Source organism: Gaeumannomyces tritici (genome assembly GCF_000145635.1).
Source record: "Gaeumannomyces tritici R3-111a-1 unplaced genomic scaffold supercont2.10, whole genome shotgun sequence".
Classification (NCBI taxonomy): domain Eukaryota; kingdom Fungi; phylum Ascomycota; class Sordariomycetes; order Magnaporthales; family Magnaporthaceae; genus Gaeumannomyces; species Gaeumannomyces tritici.
The window spans coordinates 274,551-296,299 of NW_008804554.1; the positions used below are offsets into that span (position 1 = coordinate 274,551).

Below are 21,749 nucleotides of genomic sequence, written 5' to 3' on the forward strand. Positions count from 1 at the left end.
ACCCCCTCCGTCCATGGACTGATGCAATGCGATGATGCCAAAATCAAGCCCGGCGAGCCTGAGACACAATCTTGAAACCGGCCTAGGGCCCGGTGGGAAGCGCCCTGCGTCCATCCGCTTTCGCTGCATGGTCAGGAACAAGGAGAATAGAGAGAGCGGGAGACTGACATGTCGCTTTTTTTTCTTTTTTTTTTTTTTTTTTGGCCATTTACCGCGTCATCCTCTTGGGCCGCGTGCACCTCCTAGGCTAGCACTCACGGTCGTAGCGGAAACAGAAAATGGTAGAGGAGGGGTTTAGGTCCGTGCAGCTATGCGACCTTCTTTTTGTTCTTTGGCTCTTGTTTTTCAACTGCTTGCCGTGCTTGCCGGTGGTGATGGTCAGGGGGCGTGGCGTATGGTGTGATGGGCAAGCCTATTTGCTACGGTGTTCCTTTGAGTGGGTGTATCACACCCGCGCGAAATGGCAAACGAAAGGGCAAACGTAAGCGTATCTGTGATGTCGAGAAACGGTATAGAAGCACGAGAAACACAACAAGTTGAGGAAGTTTACAATACGAGTGAAATAAGAGGGATGGTAAATATTGTTTATTCAATTTGCACTCGCCACTTACAACCCAGTCGCCCCCCTCTTCCCCTCGTCGCCGCCGTCGAAGCGCGCCTCGAGCGCCGCGCGCGGCACCGGCGGCGGCGCCACGTCCATCCGGAGCAGGTGCCGCTCCAGGAATGATCTCAAACTAGCCAGGCCGTACCGCGCCAGGTCGGCCGAGGCGACGCCAAAGACGGCGTCGAGCTCCTCGAGCGTGCGCTCCTTGGTCTCGGGCACGAGCAGCAGCACCGCGAAGAAGCCGACCACGTTCCAGCCGGCGTACCAGCCAAAGGCGCCCTGCGGGCCAAAGGCGCCCAGCATGCTGGGCCACGTGACGCTCAGCACAAAGTTGAAGAACCACGTCGTCGCCGTCGCCAGCGACATGCCGAGCGGGCGGAGGTAGAGCGGGTACGCTTCCGCCGAGTACGTGAAGGGCACGGGCCCCGCGCCGGGCGAGTAGACGACGCCAAAGAGGTAGATGCCCAGGGCGATGCAGGCCACGTGTGCGGGCGAGGCGGCCGGGATCTAAAAGGAGAAGCCGGTCAGCAGCAGCGCGAGCGCCATGAGCGGGAGCGTGGCCAGCAGCAGCCAGCGGCGGCCGAGGCGGTCTATGGTGAAAAAGGCCGGCAGCGCAAACAGCCAGTTGACGACGCCGAAGCCCAGCGAGGCCGCCAGGGCGGGCACCTCGCCCAGCCCGGCGCCGAGGAAGACCTCGGACGAGTAGTAGGCGATGACGTTGACGCCGCAGAACTGCTGCATGAACATGACCACCTCGCTCGCCACGACGGCGTTGCGGTTGCGCCGCACGGAGAAGAGTTCGTTTATGCGCGACAGCGTGGTGGCGCCGCGCTGCGTCTCGCGCTCCGCCTCGAGCAGCACGTGCGTGTAGAAGAGGTCGCGGGCCGCCTGCACCCGTTCGTGGCGCAGGCTGCAGATGGCCCGGTAGGCGTCGTGGTGCCTGTCCTTTGTGAGGTACCAACGCGGGGATTCCTTTGTTTGTATCATGTTAGTCTCTATATCTCCGGGATCTGTGATACGCTCGAGGCTTACAGTGCAAAAGGGGATGAGGCAGCAGACCACGACGGCCGGGACCCCCGCACTGCCCATCATGAGCCGCCAGTTGAGGCCGAGCTGGACGCCGTGGTCGGGCACAAAGTAGAATACCAGGTCCGCGACGTATCTGTATTTGAGATGCCATGTCAGCCTTGAGCCGCCCCATCCACAACCGTCAAGAGTACAAACCCACCCAATCATGATACCAAAGGCAGTCCAGACCTGCCACTGCATGACGAGGGCGCCGCGGAGCTTTGGGGGCGCGCACTCGGCGGCGAACATTGCTGCGGACAGGCGAGAGCGGTCAGCCTTTTTCCAGTTGGCGGTTCCAGGTCTTCGGGGTCGCAGAAGAAGCACTTACGGGTTGTAGCCGACTTGGGCCCGATTCCAAGGCCGAGCACGAAGCGGGCGATGAACATGTGCCACCACGTGTTGGTGAAGGCCTGCCAGAAGCAGGCCACGGCCGAGACTGTCGGCGTGCGTGGTTAGCGCCTGTGAGGAGAGGAGTTGGGGATGCTTCTTCCGCTCAGGGGGGCCGGCGCACTTACTGACGCAAGACCAGAAGACGGTCCCTTTCCGCCCGAGGCGATTGTTCATGGGTGAAGTGAGCCCTGGACGGACAAAGGGTCAGTGGCTGTGTAGACAGATGCCTGCTATCCCTCCGCTTTACTCAAGTGATGGAGCGCGACAGCATCCGCGGCTGAGAAGAACTTACAGCACCCGAGGACGGCACAGCACAAGTACGGCGCCGAGTTGGTCAGGCCGAGCAGCCAGGCGTCCCGGCCGCCCTCGCCGCCGATGCCAAACTGGCGCTTGTAAAAGGACTGGGCGCCGTTCACCACCGTCTCGTCCATGCCCTGGACGGCCGCGCAGAGGGAGCATACTAGCGGCATTCACAAGACCCTCAAACGTCAGCTTCCTTTCCGCCAAGTTTTATTTTCATCGTCCCAGAAAGGGGGGAGGGACGGCTAAACTCACTGGCAACGACCCAATACAGCATCCCCGGGTTGGACCACTTGTGCGTAACCTCCCTGCCCAGCACCTCCCTCTCGCGCGCCGTCAGCCCGCCCTCGACCACGTCCTCGAACCCAGCCGGCCCCTTCTCGTTGTCGTCGTCGTCGTCGCCGTTACCCCCGGCGATGGCCGCGCCCAGCCGGAAGGCACGCACGTCCTCGGCGCCGCCCAGCCCGACCCGGCGCCGGCAGTACTCCTCGCCCATGGCCGCTAGCTCGGCGCGCCCGCGGCCCGCGAGCGGGTTGGCGAGCCGCCGGTTGGCCTGGAGCCGCCGGCCCGCGCTCGACGGCGGCGGTGTCGGCTGCTGCTGGGGGCCGGAGGGGTGGGAGCGATGTTCGACGAGGGCGCCGTCCGAGTCGCCGGACCCCTTTCTCTGCGGGACGGTCCCTTCTTTCGACTCCATGCTCGTGTCCATCATTCTCTCTCTTTGTGTGTCCGTGGGTGCGTGGGTGAGCGTTCGGATATGTCACGGATCTCCTGTCTCGTAACTGTTTTATATTGTAATCCGATAGTTCGAGGCGACTGACAAGAAAGAAAACAAAACCTGCAAAAAAAGCCCAGACTCTAGAAGCCGCGGCTGGTGGCGCAAAAGTCACCACTATTTAAACCGCCCGCCCTCTGTCCACACCCAGACAAGCTTCATCATTGTGCAGCTTCGTCCAAACAAGCCCGAAGGCCCCGAGGTAAACAAGCAAACCCCCACACATACAGAGCACCACCCATCTTGAGCGTGCCCGGAGCCGACCTGGCTATGATGTCAGAGGGCCCGAACTAGCAGTGTAACTGTCCTTCTTCGCGCGGACGGATCGCCGCAGAGGGTGGGGTTAGTGTCCATTGATTTTTTTTCTTGTTGCCACAGAAGTGGGCATGTTGAGAAAAGAAACGTCTGAAAGGCATATCGGCCTCCCTCCCTAGTGCTGGCGGGTGACGAGGAGGTAGTTGACGTTGGATGATTGACGCAGAACACGGCTACGAGCGTCTCTTTTCGCCATGTATCCAGCGCGTACACTACTCAACATGAGGAAGATGGGTAAGCATCAAGACATCAACATGGGACATGAACCCCAGGACATGAACCCCAGGACATGAACCCCAGGAGATGGCTCATCAACCACACGGCGCGGCGCCCCGGCCTTGATCGACATGGCGCGTGCAGCCCAGACCGCCGCCCGCAAGGGCCCACCCACCGCCATGGCAAAAGCTTGAGCGGGAGACGTCGTGACGTCTTATCCCCGAGACAGCTTGTCACATTTGTGGGTGTCGGGCATAATCTTGTGTGTTGCACCGACAAAGCTCGAATCCTCGGTGTCGCGTTATGTTCAGATTGTCAGTAAATGACTGGATCGACGGAGTTCCGTTAAAGGATAGGTACTAGAAAGCTTGAGCAATAACGAGGAGCGTCGAAGGTCTTGGCCTTGTCGAGTCGATAAATGAAGCTGACAACAGACATCATCTGCCTGACCAGCCAGCGCCATCGTCAAGGCACGCACTCAACCGGCGCTGACGTTGAGGTGGACCGACAGACAGGGTTTGCCTTGCAAACGCGGATAGCAGCGGGAATGCGGGGGACGGACACCAAACGGACAAGGGGTGGTGATATCAGATAACGGTGGTACGCTATCGAAACAGCGTTTCTGCTGCCCCTCCATGATGAGGAAAGCACCGAAGTCAGACGGAGCTTGGGTGTTGTTGGATTGGCTAGGCCGAAATCGCAGCTTCCGTCTCGCTTCTCAATTTTTTTTCTTCCCTCTTACTCACAACTACAAGCAAACAACCTCCCACTGCCACTGACGAGCAAGCACCCAACTTCCTCCTCCTCCCTCTCCCCATTGATTCATACCACCTAGCCCGTTCTACAACACAACAGCCACAATGTCCAAGGGCCGCGTTTGTCTGTGAGTATACCTACCCTCTAAACTGATACTGCTTTGCAGAGCTCTGCCAGCGTCGCGGGGCAGAAGCAGGTGGACTGACTCGAAGCCATGTCAACAACAGCGCCTACTCTGGAGGTACGAATTGCGTCACTCGCCGGGTTGCACCTCGGTCATTGTGTCACCGCTACTAGGGAGTACTCTCCGTCTCCGTCATGGCTAACCAATCTCTTGAATTCGACGGCAAACAGGCCTCGACACCTCGGTGAGTCCAGCCGATGACCTCAGCCCAACGTCGCTAGTTCTGCAGTAGTACAGGCACACACGCTAACCTACCACTCCGCCTGGCCATATCAGACCATCCTGGTCTGGCTGATCGAGCAGGGCTACACGGTCGTGTGCTTCCTGGCCGACGTCGGCCAGGAGGAGAACTGGGACGAGGTCCGGGCCAAGGCCAAGAAGCTCGGGGCCGAGGAGATGGTGATCCTGGACCTGCAGAAGGAGTTTGTCGAGCAGCTCGTCTTCCGCGCCGTGCAGTGCAACGCCATCTACGAGGACCGCTACCTGCTGGGCACGTCGCTCGCGCGCCCCGTCATCGCGCGCGCCCAGGTGCGCGTCGCCGAGGAGCGCAACTGCCAGTTCCTCAGCCACGGCTGCACCGGCAAGGGCAACGACCAGGTCCGGTTCGAGCTCGCCTTCAAGGCCTGCAACCCGGCCATCAAGGTCATCGCGCCCTGGCGCATGCCCGAGTTCGTCGAGAAGTTCCAGGGCCGCCAGGACCTGCTCAAGTACGCGGCCGAGAAGAACATACCCGTGTCGTCGTCCCCCAAGGCGCCCTGGTCCATGGACGACAACCTGGTGCACTGCAGCTACGAGGCCGGCGTGCTCGAGGACCCGGACCACACGCCGCCCAAGGAGCTGTGGACCCGCACCGTCGACCCGCTCGACGCCCCCGCCGCGCCCCAGGAGTTCACCGTCGAGTTCGAAAAGGGCATCCCGACCAAGGTCACGGTCGACGGCAAGGACACGACGGGCTCGGTCGAGGTGTTCAAGCTGCTCAACCGGCTCGGCCGCGACCACGGCGTCGGCCGCATCGACATTGTCGAGAACCGCTTCATCGGGCTCAAGTCGCGCGGCTGCTACGACACGCCCGGTCTCACCATCGCGCGCCTGGCCCACCTGGACCTCGAGGGGCTCGTCATGGACTCGCGCGTGCGCGAGCTGCGCGACCAGTTCGTCACGCTCTCGTGGTCGCGCCAGCTCTACAACGGCATGTACTTCTCGCCCGAGCGCGAGTTCGTCGAGAACTCGATAATCTTCTCGCAGCAGAACGTCACGGGCCAGGTCCGCATGGCCGTCTACAAGGGCAACGCCTACGTGCTGGGCCGCAAGAGCGACGCCTCGAACCTCTACTCGGAGGAGGACGCGTCCATGGACTCGCTCGAGGGCTTCTCGCCTATGGACACGACGGGCTTCATCGAGATCAACGCCATCCGCCTCAAGAAGTACGGCCTGCAGAAGATCAAGGACGGCCAGCCCCTGACCAAGTCGTCCTGAGCGCTGCTGCTGCTTTGTTTCTCTTCATTTTTCGTTTCATTGGCTTTTGTGGGGGCGTCTGGGAGTGGGAAAACGGGTATTTGGGGGAGAAAATGATGGTGAGGTGAAGGCGTCTCTGGTTGGGCGAACAAGGACGTCGGCTCCCATCTAGTCTCGGGGGAAGAGAGACTTCAAAGAGTGCAGAAAAATCCGAAAGTAACCCGGTTGCCACGAGTCCATGAAATCAAGTAGAATGCATGCATGCAGCAGTCAGATGGGCTTGTCGTGTTTATACGTCTATGCGCATCCCCTGTTTCTTTCCGCTGACGCCCCCATGAGAATCGACCAAGCATCGCTTGAACACCCGTCTTGCCCCTGTGATAATAACGCAAGGAGTTTTCCTTGCTGTTTTTTTTTCTCGTCCCCCCCTAGCCAACCGGCTACAAAGAGAGAGGTCCATATCCAAGAGAGAGAAGGAATAAAAAAAAAAGATACCTCGATGTAGAAAAGAAGGCTAGCAAGAAGGATAAAACACCCAGATACAAAAAGGTAACCACAGACAACAACAAAAGTCGTCATGAGCCCCCCCAACTCATACAGCCAGCCCGAACTCGGCCTCGTCGCGTTCGAGCCTCTCCAGCCCGGAGCAGACGGCGCCGTAGACGCGCAGGGGCACCGCCACCTCGAAGCTCTCGCACGGCAGCGTCTCGGCCGCGACGAGCACGAGCCCGCCGCGGTCGTCGCGCGCCACTTCCTCGAGGAGCGGGTGGTGGTAGTGCTGCTGCTGGCCGCCGCCGGCGTAGTAGCCGTAGCTGTTGCTGCTGCTGCTGCTGCTGTTGCCACCCGGCGTGGTGAGGGGCGCGCGCTCCGTCCGCAGGCTGCCCGTGTCGCTGTCGTCGTCTTCATCCCCGCCATGCTCGTCGTCGACATAGTTGTCGCCGCCACCGCCGCCGCCGCCGCCGCCATTGTTGGGACTAGGGGACGGCAGCGGCGACGTCGGCAGCGGCGGCGGCGGCATGTGATTCGCCATGGAGGCGGCGGCGGCGGTGGTGCTGGGCACGACAAACTCGAGGCGGACCTTCCACTCGAGGCTGATGCCGCTCGTCACGAACTCGGGCGTGGCCGTGGCGGGGATGGTGGGGTTGAAGACGATGCGGCGCGCGTACATGGCGGCCTCGGACGAAGTGGCGTAGACTCTGCGCGTGACGCGGTGCACGCTGGCCTCGGACCGGAGCGCGAGCGACGGGTCGACGCGCTCGGCCGTCTCGAGCGCCGCGTGCAGCGCGTAGCAGGGCACCTGGGCCCGCGAGAAGTCGACCGTCATGGTCACGGCCTCGCCCAGGCGCCACGCGGGCCGCGCCAGCGTCACGACGCCGACGCGCCGGCCGTTGCGCGCAATCTCGAACCGGTTGGCGCTCTGCTGGCCCGCCGACGTCATGTTGCTGCGCAGGATGGCCAGGTCGATGGCCTCCTTGGCCGGCGTGTCGGCCGCGGGACTGTTGGGCGCCGCCATCTCGTCGAACAGCGACGACGCCGCCGAGAAGCGCCGCGTGGCCGTGGGCGAGGGGGAGAGGCGGTAGCCCGACTGGTCGACCGTGGGCGAGAGTAGGCTCTGGTGCGGCCCCTGGTTCGGCCGGTGCACCAGCTCGTCCACGTAGGCCAGGAACCCGGCCATGGTTGACGACGAGGGCGGCGCTGGCGGCTTCTTCTTGGCCAGCTCCGCGACGGCGCTCTCCTCGAGCGTGCGCACGTGCGCGAGGTCCTTGAGGAGGACGTAGGGCGCCATCAGGTCGTGGCCCAGGATCTCGCCGTGGCTGTTGACGCTCCCCAGCACGCGGAAGGGCACGTCGACCGACTTGAGCTGCTGCTCCTTTGCGCCGCCCGGCCGCTGCGTGCCGACGACGAGGCTGTACGATATCTTCATGGCCTTGCCCTTGTGCGTCGGCGGGAGGCCCTTGGGCAGGCGGAATGAGTACTCAAACGTCCTGCTCTCGCCGGGTGCTAGTCGCAGGTCGACAAACAGAATGGACTGCGGGGTCGAGAGGAGCGGGATGGCTTTTGCGCCGGCGATGCCGCGCATCTCCTTGATGGTGCTTAGCTCGCCGCCGCCCAGGAGCTCGCCGATGGAGCTGGTGATGCTGCCCCAGCCAAAGGACCGCAGCAGGCCGCTCTCGCGCCGGGCGCCCGACGCCTGCGACTCGACGCCGATGACGCCGCCGCCCTGGCCGCCAACCACCGCCTTGCGTTTCACCTGCTCAAACGGCGCGAGGTCCATGAGCGAGCCGTCCAGCGTGAAGGAGCCCTGAATCTGCGCGTACCCCATCATGAGGGCCTCTGGTGCTTTGGTTCGGTGGTGGTGAACCAAGAGGTTGGAACGCTGCCGCAGGTGGAGCGGCCTGCTGCTGTTGCTACTGCTGGCTGTCCTGTGAGGCAATGTCGTGACGTACTCGGAAGCGAGCGTCTCGGTCGAGTTGTTGCTGACCGAGTAGAAACCCCCGTCAGTGCTGCTGCGGGGTGTCCCCGAGATGCTTGACGTGGAGAGCACCCGCGCCACCGCTGCTGCCGCCCCTGCTAGGGCGTCACTCTCATTGATGGTCGGTATCGGCTGCTCCTGGTTGTGGAAATTGTAGCTGTCACCGCGTGGGGACTGGCCGCCCACACCCCCCACCATCGGCGTTGCGTCCTCGTCCAAGGGGGTCGTGAGATCGTCTTCAGAAGTCTGTTGTAGCAGGGGTGTCTGGGTCGCGGGGAACTTGAATCCTGAGAGGGCATCGGGCGTTGGCCGTGGGGAGGGCACCGCGCTGCCGAGGCCGATGCCCAGGCCTGGCGTGTTTGGGGTCGTCGAGGGGCCGGAGGAGTTGGAGGGCGGGTAGGAAGCGTTTAGGAGGGGCGATGGCTGTGGGTGGAAGGGCGGTCGTTGGGGATGTGAGGCTTGTCGTCGAAGAAAAAGCATGTCAGTTCGACGCCTGTCCAGCCAGGTACGGTCCAAAGCGATGCATACCTGAGCGAGGTCCGTTGAGGGTGGGGCTGCGCGAGTTGATCTGTAGACTCGACGACCGCCCGTGGCCCCTGTGCTGGCGCGGCGACTTGACGGACCCGGACCCGCCGGCGCCCTGGTCGTGCCTCTGGCCCGGCGAGGACGGGGTTGGCGACCCGAGCGAGACGATGGATATAGACCGACGGTGGCCGCGGCCGCCGTTGCCCTGCTGCTGCTGGTCCTGCTTCTGCTGGCCCGCCGCCTCCGCCGCCGCCGCCGCCGCCGCCGCGACGCCGCCCGAGCCGTCGTTGCTGCTGCTGGGCGGCCACGTCACCGAGCCGGACCGGCTGCGCGCCAGCGGCGGCCCCCCGCTGATGGACTGGCTGCTCCTGTGGTGGCCGCGGGTCACCGCCAGGGGCGGGGCGAGGCCCGCCGCCGACGGAGTCTTTGGCCGGTGCTGCTGCTGCTGCTGCTGCTGCTGTATCTGCTGTATCTGCTGTTGGGCCTGCCTGGCCTGGGCGGCGACGAGGAGCGGGGACGGGTGGCTCTTGCGCCGGTCACTGCCGCCGTGCTGCTTTGAGGCGGTGGCGGGCCCGGACGACGACGACGAGGGGCCGAGGCCGGCCGAGTTCGGGGCGGCGGCGACGTTGCGGAAGGTGATTGTGCACTTCACCTCCTCGCCGGCGAAGACGGTCTGGTCGTGCCAGCGGACAAAGACGCGGATGGTGCTGCTGCCGCCGCCGCTGCTGGCCGGCCCTTCTGGCGTGGGCGCCATTGTTGACCCCCCGTTGCGTGTTTTTACTGTCGTCGCCGAGGTTCCGAGCTGTTTGGGTTGCGTCAACCCTCAGGTGGTCATCAATGCGGTTCTGTATCGCATCGTCGTCGCTGGTTCGTCGGCAGTCGGCACGCCTTGGGAATTGGGAGTCGCGTGTCCTGAAATGGGGGGAGTGGGCGCTCTGCAGCAGGGGGGTTGCTGCAGCTGTAACGCACGAGGCTCAATTTGTGGTCGGGGAGGAGTTGTGGATGCGATTCGCGCCTTTTCGATGCCGTCGTCAGCCTTTGCGGGTGCTCTGTAGGCCAGCAAACGTGTGATGCTGTGCACAGCACCGTGCTGCTGGAACATGCGGGGCGGTGGGGCCAGTCTTAAGCTACAACACGGGCAAGTGCTGCTGTATCTTTCTGCACTTGGCGATGACTTCACAAAGAGCCAACTGGCAACCTGTTTTTTTTTCTAGCTCTCGTACAATTAAAAACATAGTTGCGATCGCAAAGATTTTATGTAGCCCATGGTGTATGCAGTTGAATAAATTCAAGCCCATATCCGATCCCATGTTCCGTATACAAGATCCCTATACCCAGACACATACCCGATCCTATCCCAGGTCTCCCATATCCCATACCCTCAACACCGAATACCGTACACCAGTCCACTCACCCTCCAGCAACCACCCCAACCCCCTCCCACGTCCCCCCGGCCTCCTCCCATAGCCGGACCGCCACCCCCGCCGCCCGCGTCTTGGCCTCCTCGCGGCTGACCCCGTCCGACACGGTCGCCACGCGCCTCTTGCCGACCAGGACCGCGCACTCAAATAGCTTATCCTGCTCGAGCGCGTTGATGTCTTCTTCGTGCTCCGCCGTCGTCATCGAAGACGACGAGGACGACGACAGCGACGACAAGGGCCGCCGGTGGAGCTCCTGCCACGGGTCCACCTCCCTGACCAGGTACGTTACCTTGTCGCTGACGGCGAGCCGGCCCAGCTCCTCCTTGGGGTGCAGTATCTTGACGCCGTCGGCGATGCAGCGCCGGAGGTACGGCAGGATCCCCGCCCGCTCCGCCACGCCCGAGCAGACGTCGAGCGAGCCCGAGTCGACCCAGACGGCCCCGATGACGGCCTCGAACACGTCCGAGTAGACCTTTGCCGCCCGCAGCCGCGCTAGCAGGTCCCACGGGTACCGCCTGTCGTTCTGCATGGCCCGCCGGATCTGGCCCGCCAGCGCCGCGTGCCGCCGCGCCGTCTGCTGCTGCTCGGGTGTCAGGTCGCCCGACGTGTGCCGCATAAAGGTCCAGAGCGGCAGGCCCGGCCGCTCCGACTGCTCCACCTTGAGAGCCTCCCCCTCTTCATTCTCCCCCATCGCATGCTCGTCGCCGTAGTCCTCACTTCCGTACCGCTTCCTCTTCCCGCCCCTGACCTTGTACTGCGCCGTCGCCGGCGTCCGCCACTCCATGGTGAGGAAGGCCAGGAAGTCGCCGTTCACCATGGCGGTGCGGAGCAGATGCATGTCGGTGTGCGCTAGCGGCGGCCTGCCATTGTCGCCGTCGCCGTCGCCGCCACCGATCGCAAAGAGCTTCTCCACCACGACGCTGTCCAGGATGCTGTCGCCCAGGAACTCGAGTCTCTCGAGGCACCCCGTCTCGGAGCCGGGGACGCTGTACGACGAGTGCGTCAGGGCCTCCACCAACAGCGCCTTGTTGCGGAACGTGTAGCCCAGCAGCCCCTCGACGGGCCTCATGGTCACCGGCAGTTTCTTGACGCTCTTTGGCGCCGCCTGGTACAGGATCTGGCGGCCCAGATCGAGGCTGCGCCACTCCTCGTCCGGGAGGAACAGCGAGATGCAGCGCAGCGCCTTGTCCATGCCGCCCTCGATCAGCGCCGCCCCTATCAGCGCCTCCACCACGTCGGCCAGCGTCTTGGTCGATAGATCTCGCTGCGCCTCCATCGCCTGGAGGACCCTCTTCCAGCCCCGGAGCGTGTGCTGCTTCGTGATGATGAACCGGTCCAGCCCAAACTTGACCGCTGCCCGGCATAGCCTCGAGTTTGACACGATCCTGTCCTTTACGAGACTAAGGTAGCCCTCGGGGTACTCCAGGTTATTGGCCGCACACGTGATGGAGGCGCACAGCTTGAGGATCGAGTCGCCTAGGAACTCTATGCGCTCGTAGTTTGTCACATTTTGCGAAGACGGCGCGCTGAGCGCCGTCACCACAAGCGCCACGTCCTTGAACCCGAGCGTCCCCAGCGGTGTCGTTCTTAGAAGCTCTTCGGCCACCATATAATTCTCCATGGCGTTGGTGATGGACGGTATCAACATGCCGAACTGCGCCATAGTCATTGTCAGGCTGTCGTCGTCGACTATACAGTCGCTCGCTGGCACGATTCGGGGATAGGGTCTCTTGTTGTCCTTCGGGGGCTGGTCGGAACCTTGTTGCTCTTGTTGGACAGCTTCACCGCCGATGAGGGCGGCATTCCGCTTTAGAAGACCGCAAAACCTTGGCCATTTCCGCACGACCAGATAAGGTATGTCTTGCGGAGATTCCTCCAGCCCCTTCTGGTGGTCCCTGACAAGGTCCAGAGACGGCTTCGACGGCAGCCAGTCCTGGCAGATGTACATTGTCGACCTCTTTTCGTCTCGCACGATAGAGGGGCCCCTTGCAGCGAAGTGTTCGTACGAGAACGGCACGCTACCAACCAGAGACGGCTGGAGTGTGACACCGGGCCAGACGAATCTCAGGGGCTGGCACTGATCAAATATCGGGAAGCGGTGTCCGAACGACATGGCAAGCAGCGTCTTGGTGTGGCTCAGCGCGAGGGCGGCGATGGAGCTTTCCTGGCCTTCAACGCCGACTCCAGACATGGTGGTTTCGGCATGCAGGCTGACGGTCCAGGGCAGCGGCGACGCTTGCGTCCAGTAGAGCTCGAAGCGCGACAGGGTGGGGAACTGGCACGGCAGCAGCACGTTAACGTCGTACATGGTGGAACCATGTTCGTCGCTGAGTCGCAGGAGGCACCAGTGAATATCTCGCAGTGCCTCCTCGTCCCACGCCGCGACGATGTCCACCCAGGGGTTGTACTGCTGCTGCACCAGCATCATGCCAGGCCTGCCTTCAACGTCTCGATTAGCCGCCACTACTTCCTCCCTGATGGGCAGCAGGTGTTGGTTCAGCAGCCCAGCATCGTAGAGCATCTTGTACGCCTGCAACGCCGCGTCTTTGCACGCGTTCTTCTGCGACATCCACCCCCGGCTACTGCTGATCCGCCGCAGCTTCAGTGGCAGCGACACGGGCAGGAGCACGGTGGCGTGTATCTCGCTCGATGTTTCGTTGATGAGGTACTCGGGAGATGGGTCCACGAACATTCTCGACCCGATGACGCGGCAGAAGTGGTCTAGATGACCCTTAGCATCTTTGATCGTGATTTCCGCCGCCGTGTCTCTCGCTCTTAGGGGTGCCAGTGGGCCGTCCATGGTTGTATTCTCCGCTTCTTCATCCTCCAGCTGCTTGAGGTGGTCCAGCTCCCGCATCTCGTCCTCGTAGCGGCGTTTCATCTCTTTTTCGAGCGCCTCCCAGTCGTGGGCGACCAACCGCTCCCCCTCCTCGAGCAGGAGATGAAGCTGCGACGAGCGCATGCGCGCCCGGCCCCGCCTCTGTATGAACGACTTGAGGTTGGCCGGCCTGTCGAAGCACACGACGAGGTTGCAAACTGGGACGTCGATTCCCTCCTCCAGCACGCTCGTCGCCACGAGAAGGTTGATCCTGCCACTTCGGAAGTTATCCAGGGCCGATGCGCCTTTACCGTCCTCCATCGGGGACAAGTCGTAAAAGTCCCGCTTCCGCGCAGCATTGCGTGATGTGCCGACCATGTAGCCGACCTTGTAGCGCTCGTTGATCATCGGGAACTCCTGCAGCAGGCTGGAGAGCACAGCCGCCGTCGCCCGCTCCTTGACAAAGACGATGCCAACGGGGTTCCCTTGATGGCTCGCGAGCACCGTCAGCAGAGCCTGCAGCTTTGGCGCGCTGGTCTCGAAGGCCGGATATGGTGGCTGCGGCGGCTTGGCCCTGACTCCCTTGAGAATCTTGACCAGGTATCTCTGCTCAGCGTCCAACCATCCCACCAAGTAGGAGCTTCTCGTGCGCGACTTGGTGGCCCGCTTGATAGCCTGGCACATGTAGCTATCCGCTGCCCACGACCCCATCTCTTCCAGTATTGTCTGGCTTCTGCTGATGAACGCCTTTATCTGCCTGCGGATGAACGTGTCATGATTTTCAAAGACTTTTTCGAGCATCCTCTTGCTCCTATCCGTACCTTGGGCATAAAGATGCATGACGTATGGGTCTTCGGCGATCTTGAGCTGGCTGAACGCATCCTGCAGCCTTCTCATGTTGTCCGTGGGGCAAGTCATGGGGTCCGGGGGTCTGGGATAAGCATCGATGGCCATAAGGGGCCGGTTGACGTTGGCGAGGAGCTCATCGCGATGAACCGTAGGACCCCGGCAGACGGCATCCAGTGATGCTTCTAGTGAATCCATCGAGGTGATATCGGACCTCATGACCGGACTGGCCGTCAGTCCCAGGATATGGGGCACGGGAAGCCCGGACTCCTTGCGAGGATGATAGAACTGCATCATCATCCTCCGACCTGAGTTGTTGCCGAGGCAGTTGTGTGCTACAGAAGCTCAAGTTTTGTGTCAGTTGATATAGACGAGCGAATGCGGGATTCAGCATGTGAAGGGGATTGGGGATAGTTGGGATCCCTAACCTTCATCGAAGACAATAAGAGATATAGTATCCAGCGTGACGAATGAGTGGCTCAGGGCGTCAAACAGTATCTGGTACGTGCAGACAACAACTCGGGTCTCGAAAAGAACAGCATCCCAGATGCTTTGGTTCGACCAGGAGTCGACATTATCGTCACCTGTGAGAATCTTGACACCGATAGATGGGAGCTGCGAGCGAAGGACTTCGAATTGCTGATTACATAGTGTGACGGTTGGGGCAAGGAACCAGATGCGCTAACAAAGGTTGAAAGTGGCATGTTAGAATTCGAGTGGACGTGGCCGTGTTTGGATCGGGGTAGGCAAGACAGGCTTACCTTGTCTGCGTCGGTGCGCTCGAGCTCCGATATTATCCGGAGGACAGCCCTACAGAATTTCTAGTTAATAATAGAGCATGGATAAATCCTTTCAGAATAGATTCACTTACACCTGTGTCTTGCCGCTACCCGTGTCCATCTATGACTCCAACGTCAGCGAAAGTCTCTTCCCATGGAACCACTAGAACAGCCTGGAAGCCGAGAGCCCGGATCTGAGGATATCTCACAGAAACAATGATGTTCTGCTCCATGCTCGCCTGGAACAACTCCAGCTGATAGACCCTGGGCGTCATAGACGTGCGCGGCGCAGGGGTGCCAGGCCCAGCGCTGTCGTGTAGACGGGCACTGCCGGTCGTCGGCGATGCCGAGTCCTCGTGCTCTTCCACGACATCGTGATGGCCTAGTCGAGGCTGCTGGCTGCCGCCAGCCACGAGGACGGCCATCTCGTCTGCCTCCCCCTCGGAATCAGGGGACGACGTGCGGTCGTCTTGGAGGTGCGCCATTTTTTTTTTTGCCAATGACGACGGCGTTGTCGTCCCTCGGATCGAGATCCGGAAGCACGACTAGGTTTGTGGTGACTTGCCTCTAAGCCCGGACTGACGTGCGCGGTAGGCAGTACAAGTCGTTGTCAGGAATGGGTGGGACTCTGCGTCCGCCCCGTCAACGCACTTTTGGGGTAGGGCTTCCCCGCAGTGGGATGCGCCCTAACGCAGAATCACTCAAGGGGGGTTAGGTAGGAATTTGCTGGAACTGGGTAGATTCTGTCGTAAGGGGCAAAACAATGGAGGTCAGATGGGACAAGGCCGATAGTCCTCAAGTCTGATGTTTGAAAATGCCCTTGGAATGCAGTTTTTTTCTTTTTTCTTTTTTTTGGCTGTGCAAACTTGGAGTCGTAGGGACTGAAGGGATGGAGGGGGAGGGAGAGGTTGGGCTTAAAAGCCCCAAGCAGCCTACGGCCGATGACATCCAATGTAAAGTGGCACCAGACATGGACACTCGTCGACGCCGGAGGCCCGCCATTCCCAGGGCTTCGGCGCCTGGGAAATCTCTCAGAACCCTGGGAACGTGCCTGAGACCGGACTGTCTGGCTTGAGGGCACCTGGGGAGCAACAGGGCCGTGGGGTCCGTGGCGCATTCACTGCGCCCTGACAACTTGGACACAGTCGGTCATGTGGCTGGCTGCTCCTGGAAGCCCAATCTTCAGGCCGAACTGGTGTTGATTCGGCCGTAAGACTTCCCAGGTGATGGGCCAGCCGCTGTCCTCTGGAGGCCTGTTGAGCGCGACCAGGCTGAAGAATCCAGAGCACAGTTTTGTGTTGGTTGTAAATTAGAGCTCCAGACATCACACCGAGAAAGCACGCCTGTCCAGGGTCAATGGTGGGGGTGGATCTGGACCCCAGCCGCCTGAGCTCAGTGGCGCAAGGGGGATTTGCCTTCCACCAACAGCCATCATCGATAACACCAAAGTGTTGTGCTGATCTTTGCTGCCCTTCGCCACAGCTCTCGTGCGAGAGGCTGTCTTCACGGAATTTTTTTCGGCGTAACCCGGGCAGCCATAATGGAATTATATGCGGCCGGCCTAAACGCGTGGGACCAACTGCGGTTCGAGGGGTCGCCACCACCGCAGGAGCCCGACGACCTTGACGCATTCTCCTGCGTGTTGGTGGACGGCGGCGCAGTTGGCGATATAACCTCATCGCTTTCTTACACACTCGGTGAGTATGGGTTCGCAACGACAACTGTTGCCATTTTTTTTATTTTTTTGGAGGTACAAGATTCGATCCTGAACGCAGGACCAACCTGCCCACTCAGTCGAGACGAGCAGCGGCACGAGAGCGGCTGGCGAGGTGCCCGAGGAGGACGCGGCCCTGAGAAGACAACACGGCAGCTACGCCCAGGCGGCCAACGGGTCGGTAGTAGGTATGTTCGAAGGAGTCCCAACTGCAATCGAGCTTCTGCTCATTCACCTTGGTGATGTGCCGAGTTCCGTGAACAGTTTTCGTCGACGCGAGAACAGTCTGTCAATATAGTTCGATACTAGACGCCTTGACAGCATCCGACGTAGCAAAGTACACGCCTACCGAAACAAGAACCCACCGATTCCCCAAGGATGTGATCCAGCTGGTCGCGTATGACGTGGGCTTTGCCGCCTTGTTAGCCACCGGCAACGTGTGGACTTGGGGCGACGACAGATATCCAGGCTGCCTGGCTCGGCCTGTCACCAACAGTCAATGGTAAGGACGGCTATGAGAGGTCCGCCAGAAGGACAAATAAAACCCGTGGTGTTGTATTACTATTATTATCCCTTGGCCGCGGACGAGCGTGCCTCATCGAGTCCTTGTAATCCCGGCTGCTAACGTCAAAAACAGCTCCCAAACCCCCGGCCTTGTGACCGACCTAGAGGACTTGCCGACTGGCAAGATAAAGAGGATCGCCGCAGGTGGCTACCTCCTCGCTGCCCTGACGACTGGTGGCGACCTTTACTGCTGGGGCGGACATCCCGGCAGGAAGGCCATCATAGGCGACAGCAGCGAAGACATGCTGTCAGGCCCGGTCCCCGTAGTGGTGGACGAAGACGCCGACGTGACCGACGTTGCCGTTGGAGAGTCGCACCTGATAGTACTCACCGATCGAGCCGACGTATTTGTTATCGGTGAGAATAGCAATGGCCAGTTGGGCCTGGGGAAGGATAGGTCGGTTTCGGCCAGGTCCTGGACGAGGGTCGAGCTGCCACAGCCCCTCCCACAGGTGCGGGAAATCGTTGGCGTTGCCGCTGGGCCCAGGTGCTCATTCATCAAGAGGAGGAGCAAGTAGTTAGACCGCGACATCAACATGGAACGAAAGCAAGAGTTGAAAAGAGACGTCATTCAAATCTCGTTGGCCCTGGTGTCCTCTATTTTGGGGTCTACTGTACAAGGGTCTGCGAGGGTTTGGTAATTAAGAGATGGTCATGGAACCAGCTGCACGATTACAGGTTGGTCAAGTAGTCCTCAATCTCCTGCGGACTGAGTTTCCTGAAGCGAGGGCCTTGGGCTCCCTCGACGCCCTCGACGCCCAGTAGATGGTGGGCAGGAGGTCCAACGATACCTATAGCAGTTAAATATCACCCAGTCAGTCACGTGGCAGTTTTGCGACAAAAAAACAACAAGGATGATTCCTCTTACCAATCTCGATAGAGTCACCGTTCATTTCTCCCTCGATGGTCTCCTTCAGGGTCAGGAGCGCGATGTGGACAGCGTCCTCGAGCTCCAAGGTCTCGGTGTACCTCTTCTCCAGGAAGGTCTTCGCGTTAGTGGCGGCCTTGCCGATAGCTGTGGCCTTCCAGGGAAAGTAGCTGCCCGAGGGGTCGACCTGGTACAGCATGGGGCCGCCCTTGAGGATGCCGCCCGTCTTGCCCGAGACCTTCTTCTTCTCGCCCTCGGAATCCTCGACCGTCTTGTCCTCCTCGTCGGGCAGGATGCCCTCGTCCCAGCCGGCGATCAGCAGGCTGACGCCGTAAGGGCGGACACCGCCCGATTGCGTGGCTTCCTGCACAACGCGGGCCACGTCCTGTACCAGTATCCTCGTCGGCGGGTATTCGTTGTAGATGCGCTTGTAGCCAGAGTGCGACACCTTGCGCGCGCGGTCGACCAGCACCCTGTAGTCGGGACCCATGCCCGCGTACACCATCCCTATATTGGGCGTGATCAGGCTGATCTTGGAGAGCGATGAAGGGTCTGCGAGAGGCGACGACGACTTCTTCTCGGTCGCGAGCACGATTCCGTTGGTCGCTGCGGGGTGCGGCGGAGCTGCGTTAGTACGCCCACGGTCCGTTTTTGCCTGGTGGTGATGCGGGGAAGCAGCACGTACCCTTGATCCCAAGCGCCGTGACGCCCTGGTTGACGGCGTTCAAGGCATACTCTGGAGCAAACAGTCAGTTCCGACCTCTGACCGATGTGCGGCGACGGAGCGGCGGAGGCGGGGGAGCCGCCGAGGCAGCACGCCCGTTCGGCAAAGGCTGGGCAGGTATTCAAAAGGGTTCCGTACCAATCTGCACAAGCTTGCCGCTGTAGGAAACATGTCAGTCGTGTTCTCTGAGCGTATCTGGATATCCCAACATGCGGCACAAGGCTGGCCCGCCCTAGATAGTCTTCGGAAGCTCACCTTGGCGAGAAGGTCGTCAGGGAGAACGAGTATCGGTCCGCCATGGCTGCTGAGGGTTGCTGGGTATTTACGGTGTCCGAAGCGACTCTGTGAATCTATGCGGCCTCGGAACAAGGAGTGCTGGGCGAGGTGGGCAGAATGCCAGGTTCGGGTTGAGGTCGTCAATTCGGGCGGGCGAAGCTGTCCTGGTCCAGCCGTAGATGCCCGCGGCTGCTGTTCTAGGCACCTTGTAGCGCGTCAGCTCTGGGCCTCCTGGAGAGCTCCAGCGTGCATGGACCACCACCCACCTTCCTAAGTGGGCCGCCGCTGTTGGTGCTGGTGTCGCCCACGATCGGAACCCTGGCACTGGAGGTTATGTTTCGTTTTCTTTTCTTTTTTCTGTCTGTAAGACATCCCTCCTGCTAAACATTCCCATTCTACCGTCTCCTCTTCCTTGGGCTACCTGACGGCCCGTGCAACTGTTCTGATGAAGGGCATTTTGTCGCGGACACGGCTGTGTGGCGTCCGGGGTGTAATCACAAATGTGGCTAGAGATATGTGGCTGACATTCGACACAGTTTCATCTGGTACTGGTTCGCTTGTCAAACACTGTGCCAACGTCGCCCCCCACCTAAAGAAAAAGCAGCATTTTTTCCCTCCAAATTGTGCGCCTTCCTGGTGTCCCTGGCCAGCCGCGCAATGCAGCTCAGTTCTGTTGCCCGATTGAGACACGCCATCGGAGCCTCGGTCTAATACTGCGCTCGCAAGGCGACGTGTTCCCAGGATGTGACCGCGTGCGGCTCCTTCCCCCAAGCTGTTTATTCCACTCCCCTCCCATCCGTCCTTTCAATGACCTAAAGTAGGTGGTACTTCTTTCCTTTCTTTTCTCTCTCTGCCAAGCCCACCCCTTCCTTCCCTCTGACAGCTCTAGCCCAACGCCCTCCAATCAACTATCCTTTGCCTGGATGTACCACAGCCATCCTGCACTCGTTTGTCACCCATGCTCATTGACCGACCACAGTTATACACCTCGGGGTGCAGCGCACGCAAACCTGCATATCCCACTTCTCGTCATCCTGTTACAACGTACGATCTAGCCGGTAAACATGGATGAGCCAAGCGCGCCCTTTAAATCCGAGCCATCGTGGTCCTGGGGCGATGCCATACCCGCCAGCGCCAGCGCCAGCACCGGCGCAGAGCCGGTACCCCAGTCGGCATCTGCCGAGGGCCTCCGCGCCCGATCGCCTCCGACCCCGCAGCCTAACCCCGAACCCAAACCCGAAGCCGAGGCCGAGCCGCAAGTGCAGCCGCAACACGAACAGGGGCAGCAGAGGCAACGGCACTATCGCCCACGGCAGTGTAGAATCTGTTTAGATACGGTGCCGCCGACGTTTGACACGTCGGAAAGCGGGATTTTCGGCTCGGGGCCCCGTGTTCGGTACATATCTGAGGACCCGGAGCTAGGCAGGCTTATGAGCCCTTGCCGCTGCAAGGGCTCCCAACGATATGTTCACGAGGGCTGCCTCCAGGCGTGGCGCCAAGCCGCACCACTGTCGGACCGCAATTTCTGGCACTGCCCGACGTGCAAATTCCAGTATCGCATGTCCCGCCTGCGCTGGGCGTCGTGGTTGTCCAACAAGTTGACGCGCATGGGCCTGACACTCGTCGTGCTATTCATGCTGGTTTTCTTTCTCGGCTTCATCGCAGACCCCATCATCAACCTCTACGTCGACCCTTGGGGCTGGCTGTTTGGGTTCTGGTCCGACGTCTCGGACGACTGGGACGACCTAAGAGTGGAACTCGAAGACGAAGAATCGTTTGGTTGGTACCTGCACTTCTTCAAGGGCGTCCTCTCCCTGAGTCTCGTTGGAGCCGTCCAGGCGTTCACGACCATGAACCCATTCACCTGGTGGCAGCTCCGCGGAGGCGGTATTTTTGGTGGCGGAACCCAGCGTGGACGGCGCGGCGGTGGTCGCGACCGGATGGAGAACATTAACCTTGCGGTTATTGTTGTTGGGCTGTTTACTATCCTCGTGGTAAGTCTTAGGGCGCTGTCTGTGTCTTTCTTTTGGACTGGCACCTTGCTCTTCTATCCTCTTGGTGGCTTGCTAACGCATAAACGTAGGCGACGTGGAAGTTGGTCAGTGCCTTGAGCTCTCGGGCGCTGGAGAAGGTCAGCGAGCAAGTCATGGATATCCAAGGAGATGATGAAGATGACGACGGCGACGACGACAGCCATGCCGATGCCGATGACGCCGGTGGTGAATAGGTTTGGTTCTCGCTCTGCTCTGGAGCGTTTGGGATATACATGAATGAAACGTTACCTGATGTGCCATTCCCCATGCCCTTGCCTCGAATTTACCCAACAAGCACTGCACACTCTTAAGTTGCCTCGAGCCAGCTCTCCATGGTGCGTCGACTAGTCTGTGTGCAGAGATGGATACCTCGTCGTCCCTCTGAGGTCGAGCGTCTTGCTTCGGTCTCTTTTTGGGCACGGTGAGGGGTCAGCCTCGCTGTCAAATGCTGTTGTTTCCTTTCTGGAAGCGGTAGCGCGACATTTACATCACTCTTCAGAACTCTCTTGTTCTTTTGGTGAAGGTGTGGTTCGGAGCGGGACGTTGATACAATTGTGACCCTTTAAGTTTGTTTGAGCGAAAGCCTGTCCTTAAAGCCGTGGTGTCATGCATTTTCGGGTCGGGGCCATGCCACACCTTATTTGTCGG

General features: G+C 60.6%; 7 protein-coding genes across 7 annotated transcripts; 3 read left to right on the top strand and 4 right to left on the bottom strand.

Annotated features, from left to right (window-relative positions):
- Window positions 1-523: 523 nt before the first annotated feature.
- On the bottom strand, window positions 524-4,189 carry GGTG_12938 (MFS sugar transporter). The gene is made up of 8 exons (XM_009230840.1): window positions 3,841-4,189; window positions 2,618-3,661; window positions 2,355-2,522; window positions 2,188-2,250; window positions 2,001-2,108; window positions 1,833-1,923; window positions 1,637-1,766; window positions 524-1,576 (listed from the first exon to the last, which is right to left on the bottom strand). Exons 2-8 carry the CDS (start codon window positions 3,069-3,071, stop codon window positions 1,112-1,114), a joined length of 1,479 nt encoding a protein of 492 aa, XP_009229104.1. The 5' UTR covers window positions 3,072-3,661; window positions 3,841-4,189; the 3' UTR covers window positions 524-1,111.
- A 162-nt stretch (window positions 4,190-4,351) lies between these two features.
- GGTG_12939 (argininosuccinate synthase) lies at window positions 4,352-6,434 on the top strand. Its single transcript, XM_009230841.1, has 4 exons — window positions 4,352-4,548; window positions 4,649-4,662; window positions 4,776-4,789; window positions 4,882-6,434. Exons 1-4 carry the CDS (start codon window positions 4,526-4,528, stop codon window positions 6,079-6,081), a joined length of 1,251 nt encoding a protein of 416 aa, XP_009229105.1. The 5' UTR covers window positions 4,352-4,525; the 3' UTR covers window positions 6,082-6,434.
- GGTG_12940 (hypothetical protein) lies at window positions 6,323-10,073 on the bottom strand. The gene is made up of 2 exons (XM_009230842.1): window positions 9,062-10,073; window positions 6,323-8,991 (listed from the first exon to the last, which is right to left on the bottom strand). The coding sequence occupies exons 1-2, from the start codon at window positions 9,810-9,812 to the stop codon at window positions 6,653-6,655; spliced, it is 3,090 nt and encodes a 1,029-aa protein (XP_009229106.1). The 5' UTR covers window positions 9,813-10,073; the 3' UTR covers window positions 6,323-6,652.
- Window positions 10,074-10,233: 160 nt separating this feature from the next.
- Window positions 10,234-16,279, bottom strand: GGTG_12941 (dicer-like protein 2). The gene is made up of 5 exons (XM_009230843.1): window positions 15,132-16,279; window positions 15,015-15,043; window positions 14,905-14,953; window positions 14,572-14,824; window positions 10,234-14,478 (listed from the first exon to the last, which is right to left on the bottom strand). The coding sequence occupies exons 1-5, from the start codon at window positions 15,405-15,407 to the stop codon at window positions 10,469-10,471; spliced, it is 4,617 nt and encodes a 1,538-aa protein (XP_009229107.1). The 5' UTR covers window positions 15,408-16,279; the 3' UTR covers window positions 10,234-10,468.
- Window positions 16,280-16,625: 346 nt separating this feature from the next.
- GGTG_12942 (hypothetical protein) lies at window positions 16,626-17,718 on the top strand (the record flags this gene model as incomplete). The annotated part of the gene is made up of 4 exons (XM_009230844.1): window positions 16,626-16,629; window positions 16,717-16,824; window positions 16,970-17,138; window positions 17,274-17,718. The coding sequence occupies 4 exons, from the start codon at window positions 16,626-16,628 to the stop codon at window positions 17,716-17,718; spliced, it is 726 nt and encodes a 241-aa protein (XP_009229108.1).
- On the bottom strand, window positions 17,713-19,287 carry GGTG_12943 (proteasome subunit alpha type-2). The gene is made up of 5 exons (XM_009230845.1): window positions 19,048-19,287; window positions 18,931-18,950; window positions 18,754-18,804; window positions 18,069-18,674; window positions 17,713-17,991 (listed from the first exon to the last, which is right to left on the bottom strand). The coding sequence occupies exons 1-5, from the start codon at window positions 19,089-19,091 to the stop codon at window positions 17,873-17,875; spliced, it is 840 nt and encodes a 279-aa protein (XP_009229109.1). The 5' UTR covers window positions 19,092-19,287; the 3' UTR covers window positions 17,713-17,872.
- Window positions 19,288-20,132: 845 nt separating this feature from the next.
- Window positions 20,133-21,295, top strand: GGTG_12944 (hypothetical protein; the record flags this gene model as incomplete). The annotated part of the gene is made up of 2 exons (XM_009230846.1): window positions 20,133-21,062; window positions 21,152-21,295. The coding sequence occupies 2 exons, from the start codon at window positions 20,133-20,135 to the stop codon at window positions 21,293-21,295; spliced, it is 1,074 nt and encodes a 357-aa protein (XP_009229110.1).
- Window positions 21,296-21,749: the final 454 nt, after the last annotated feature.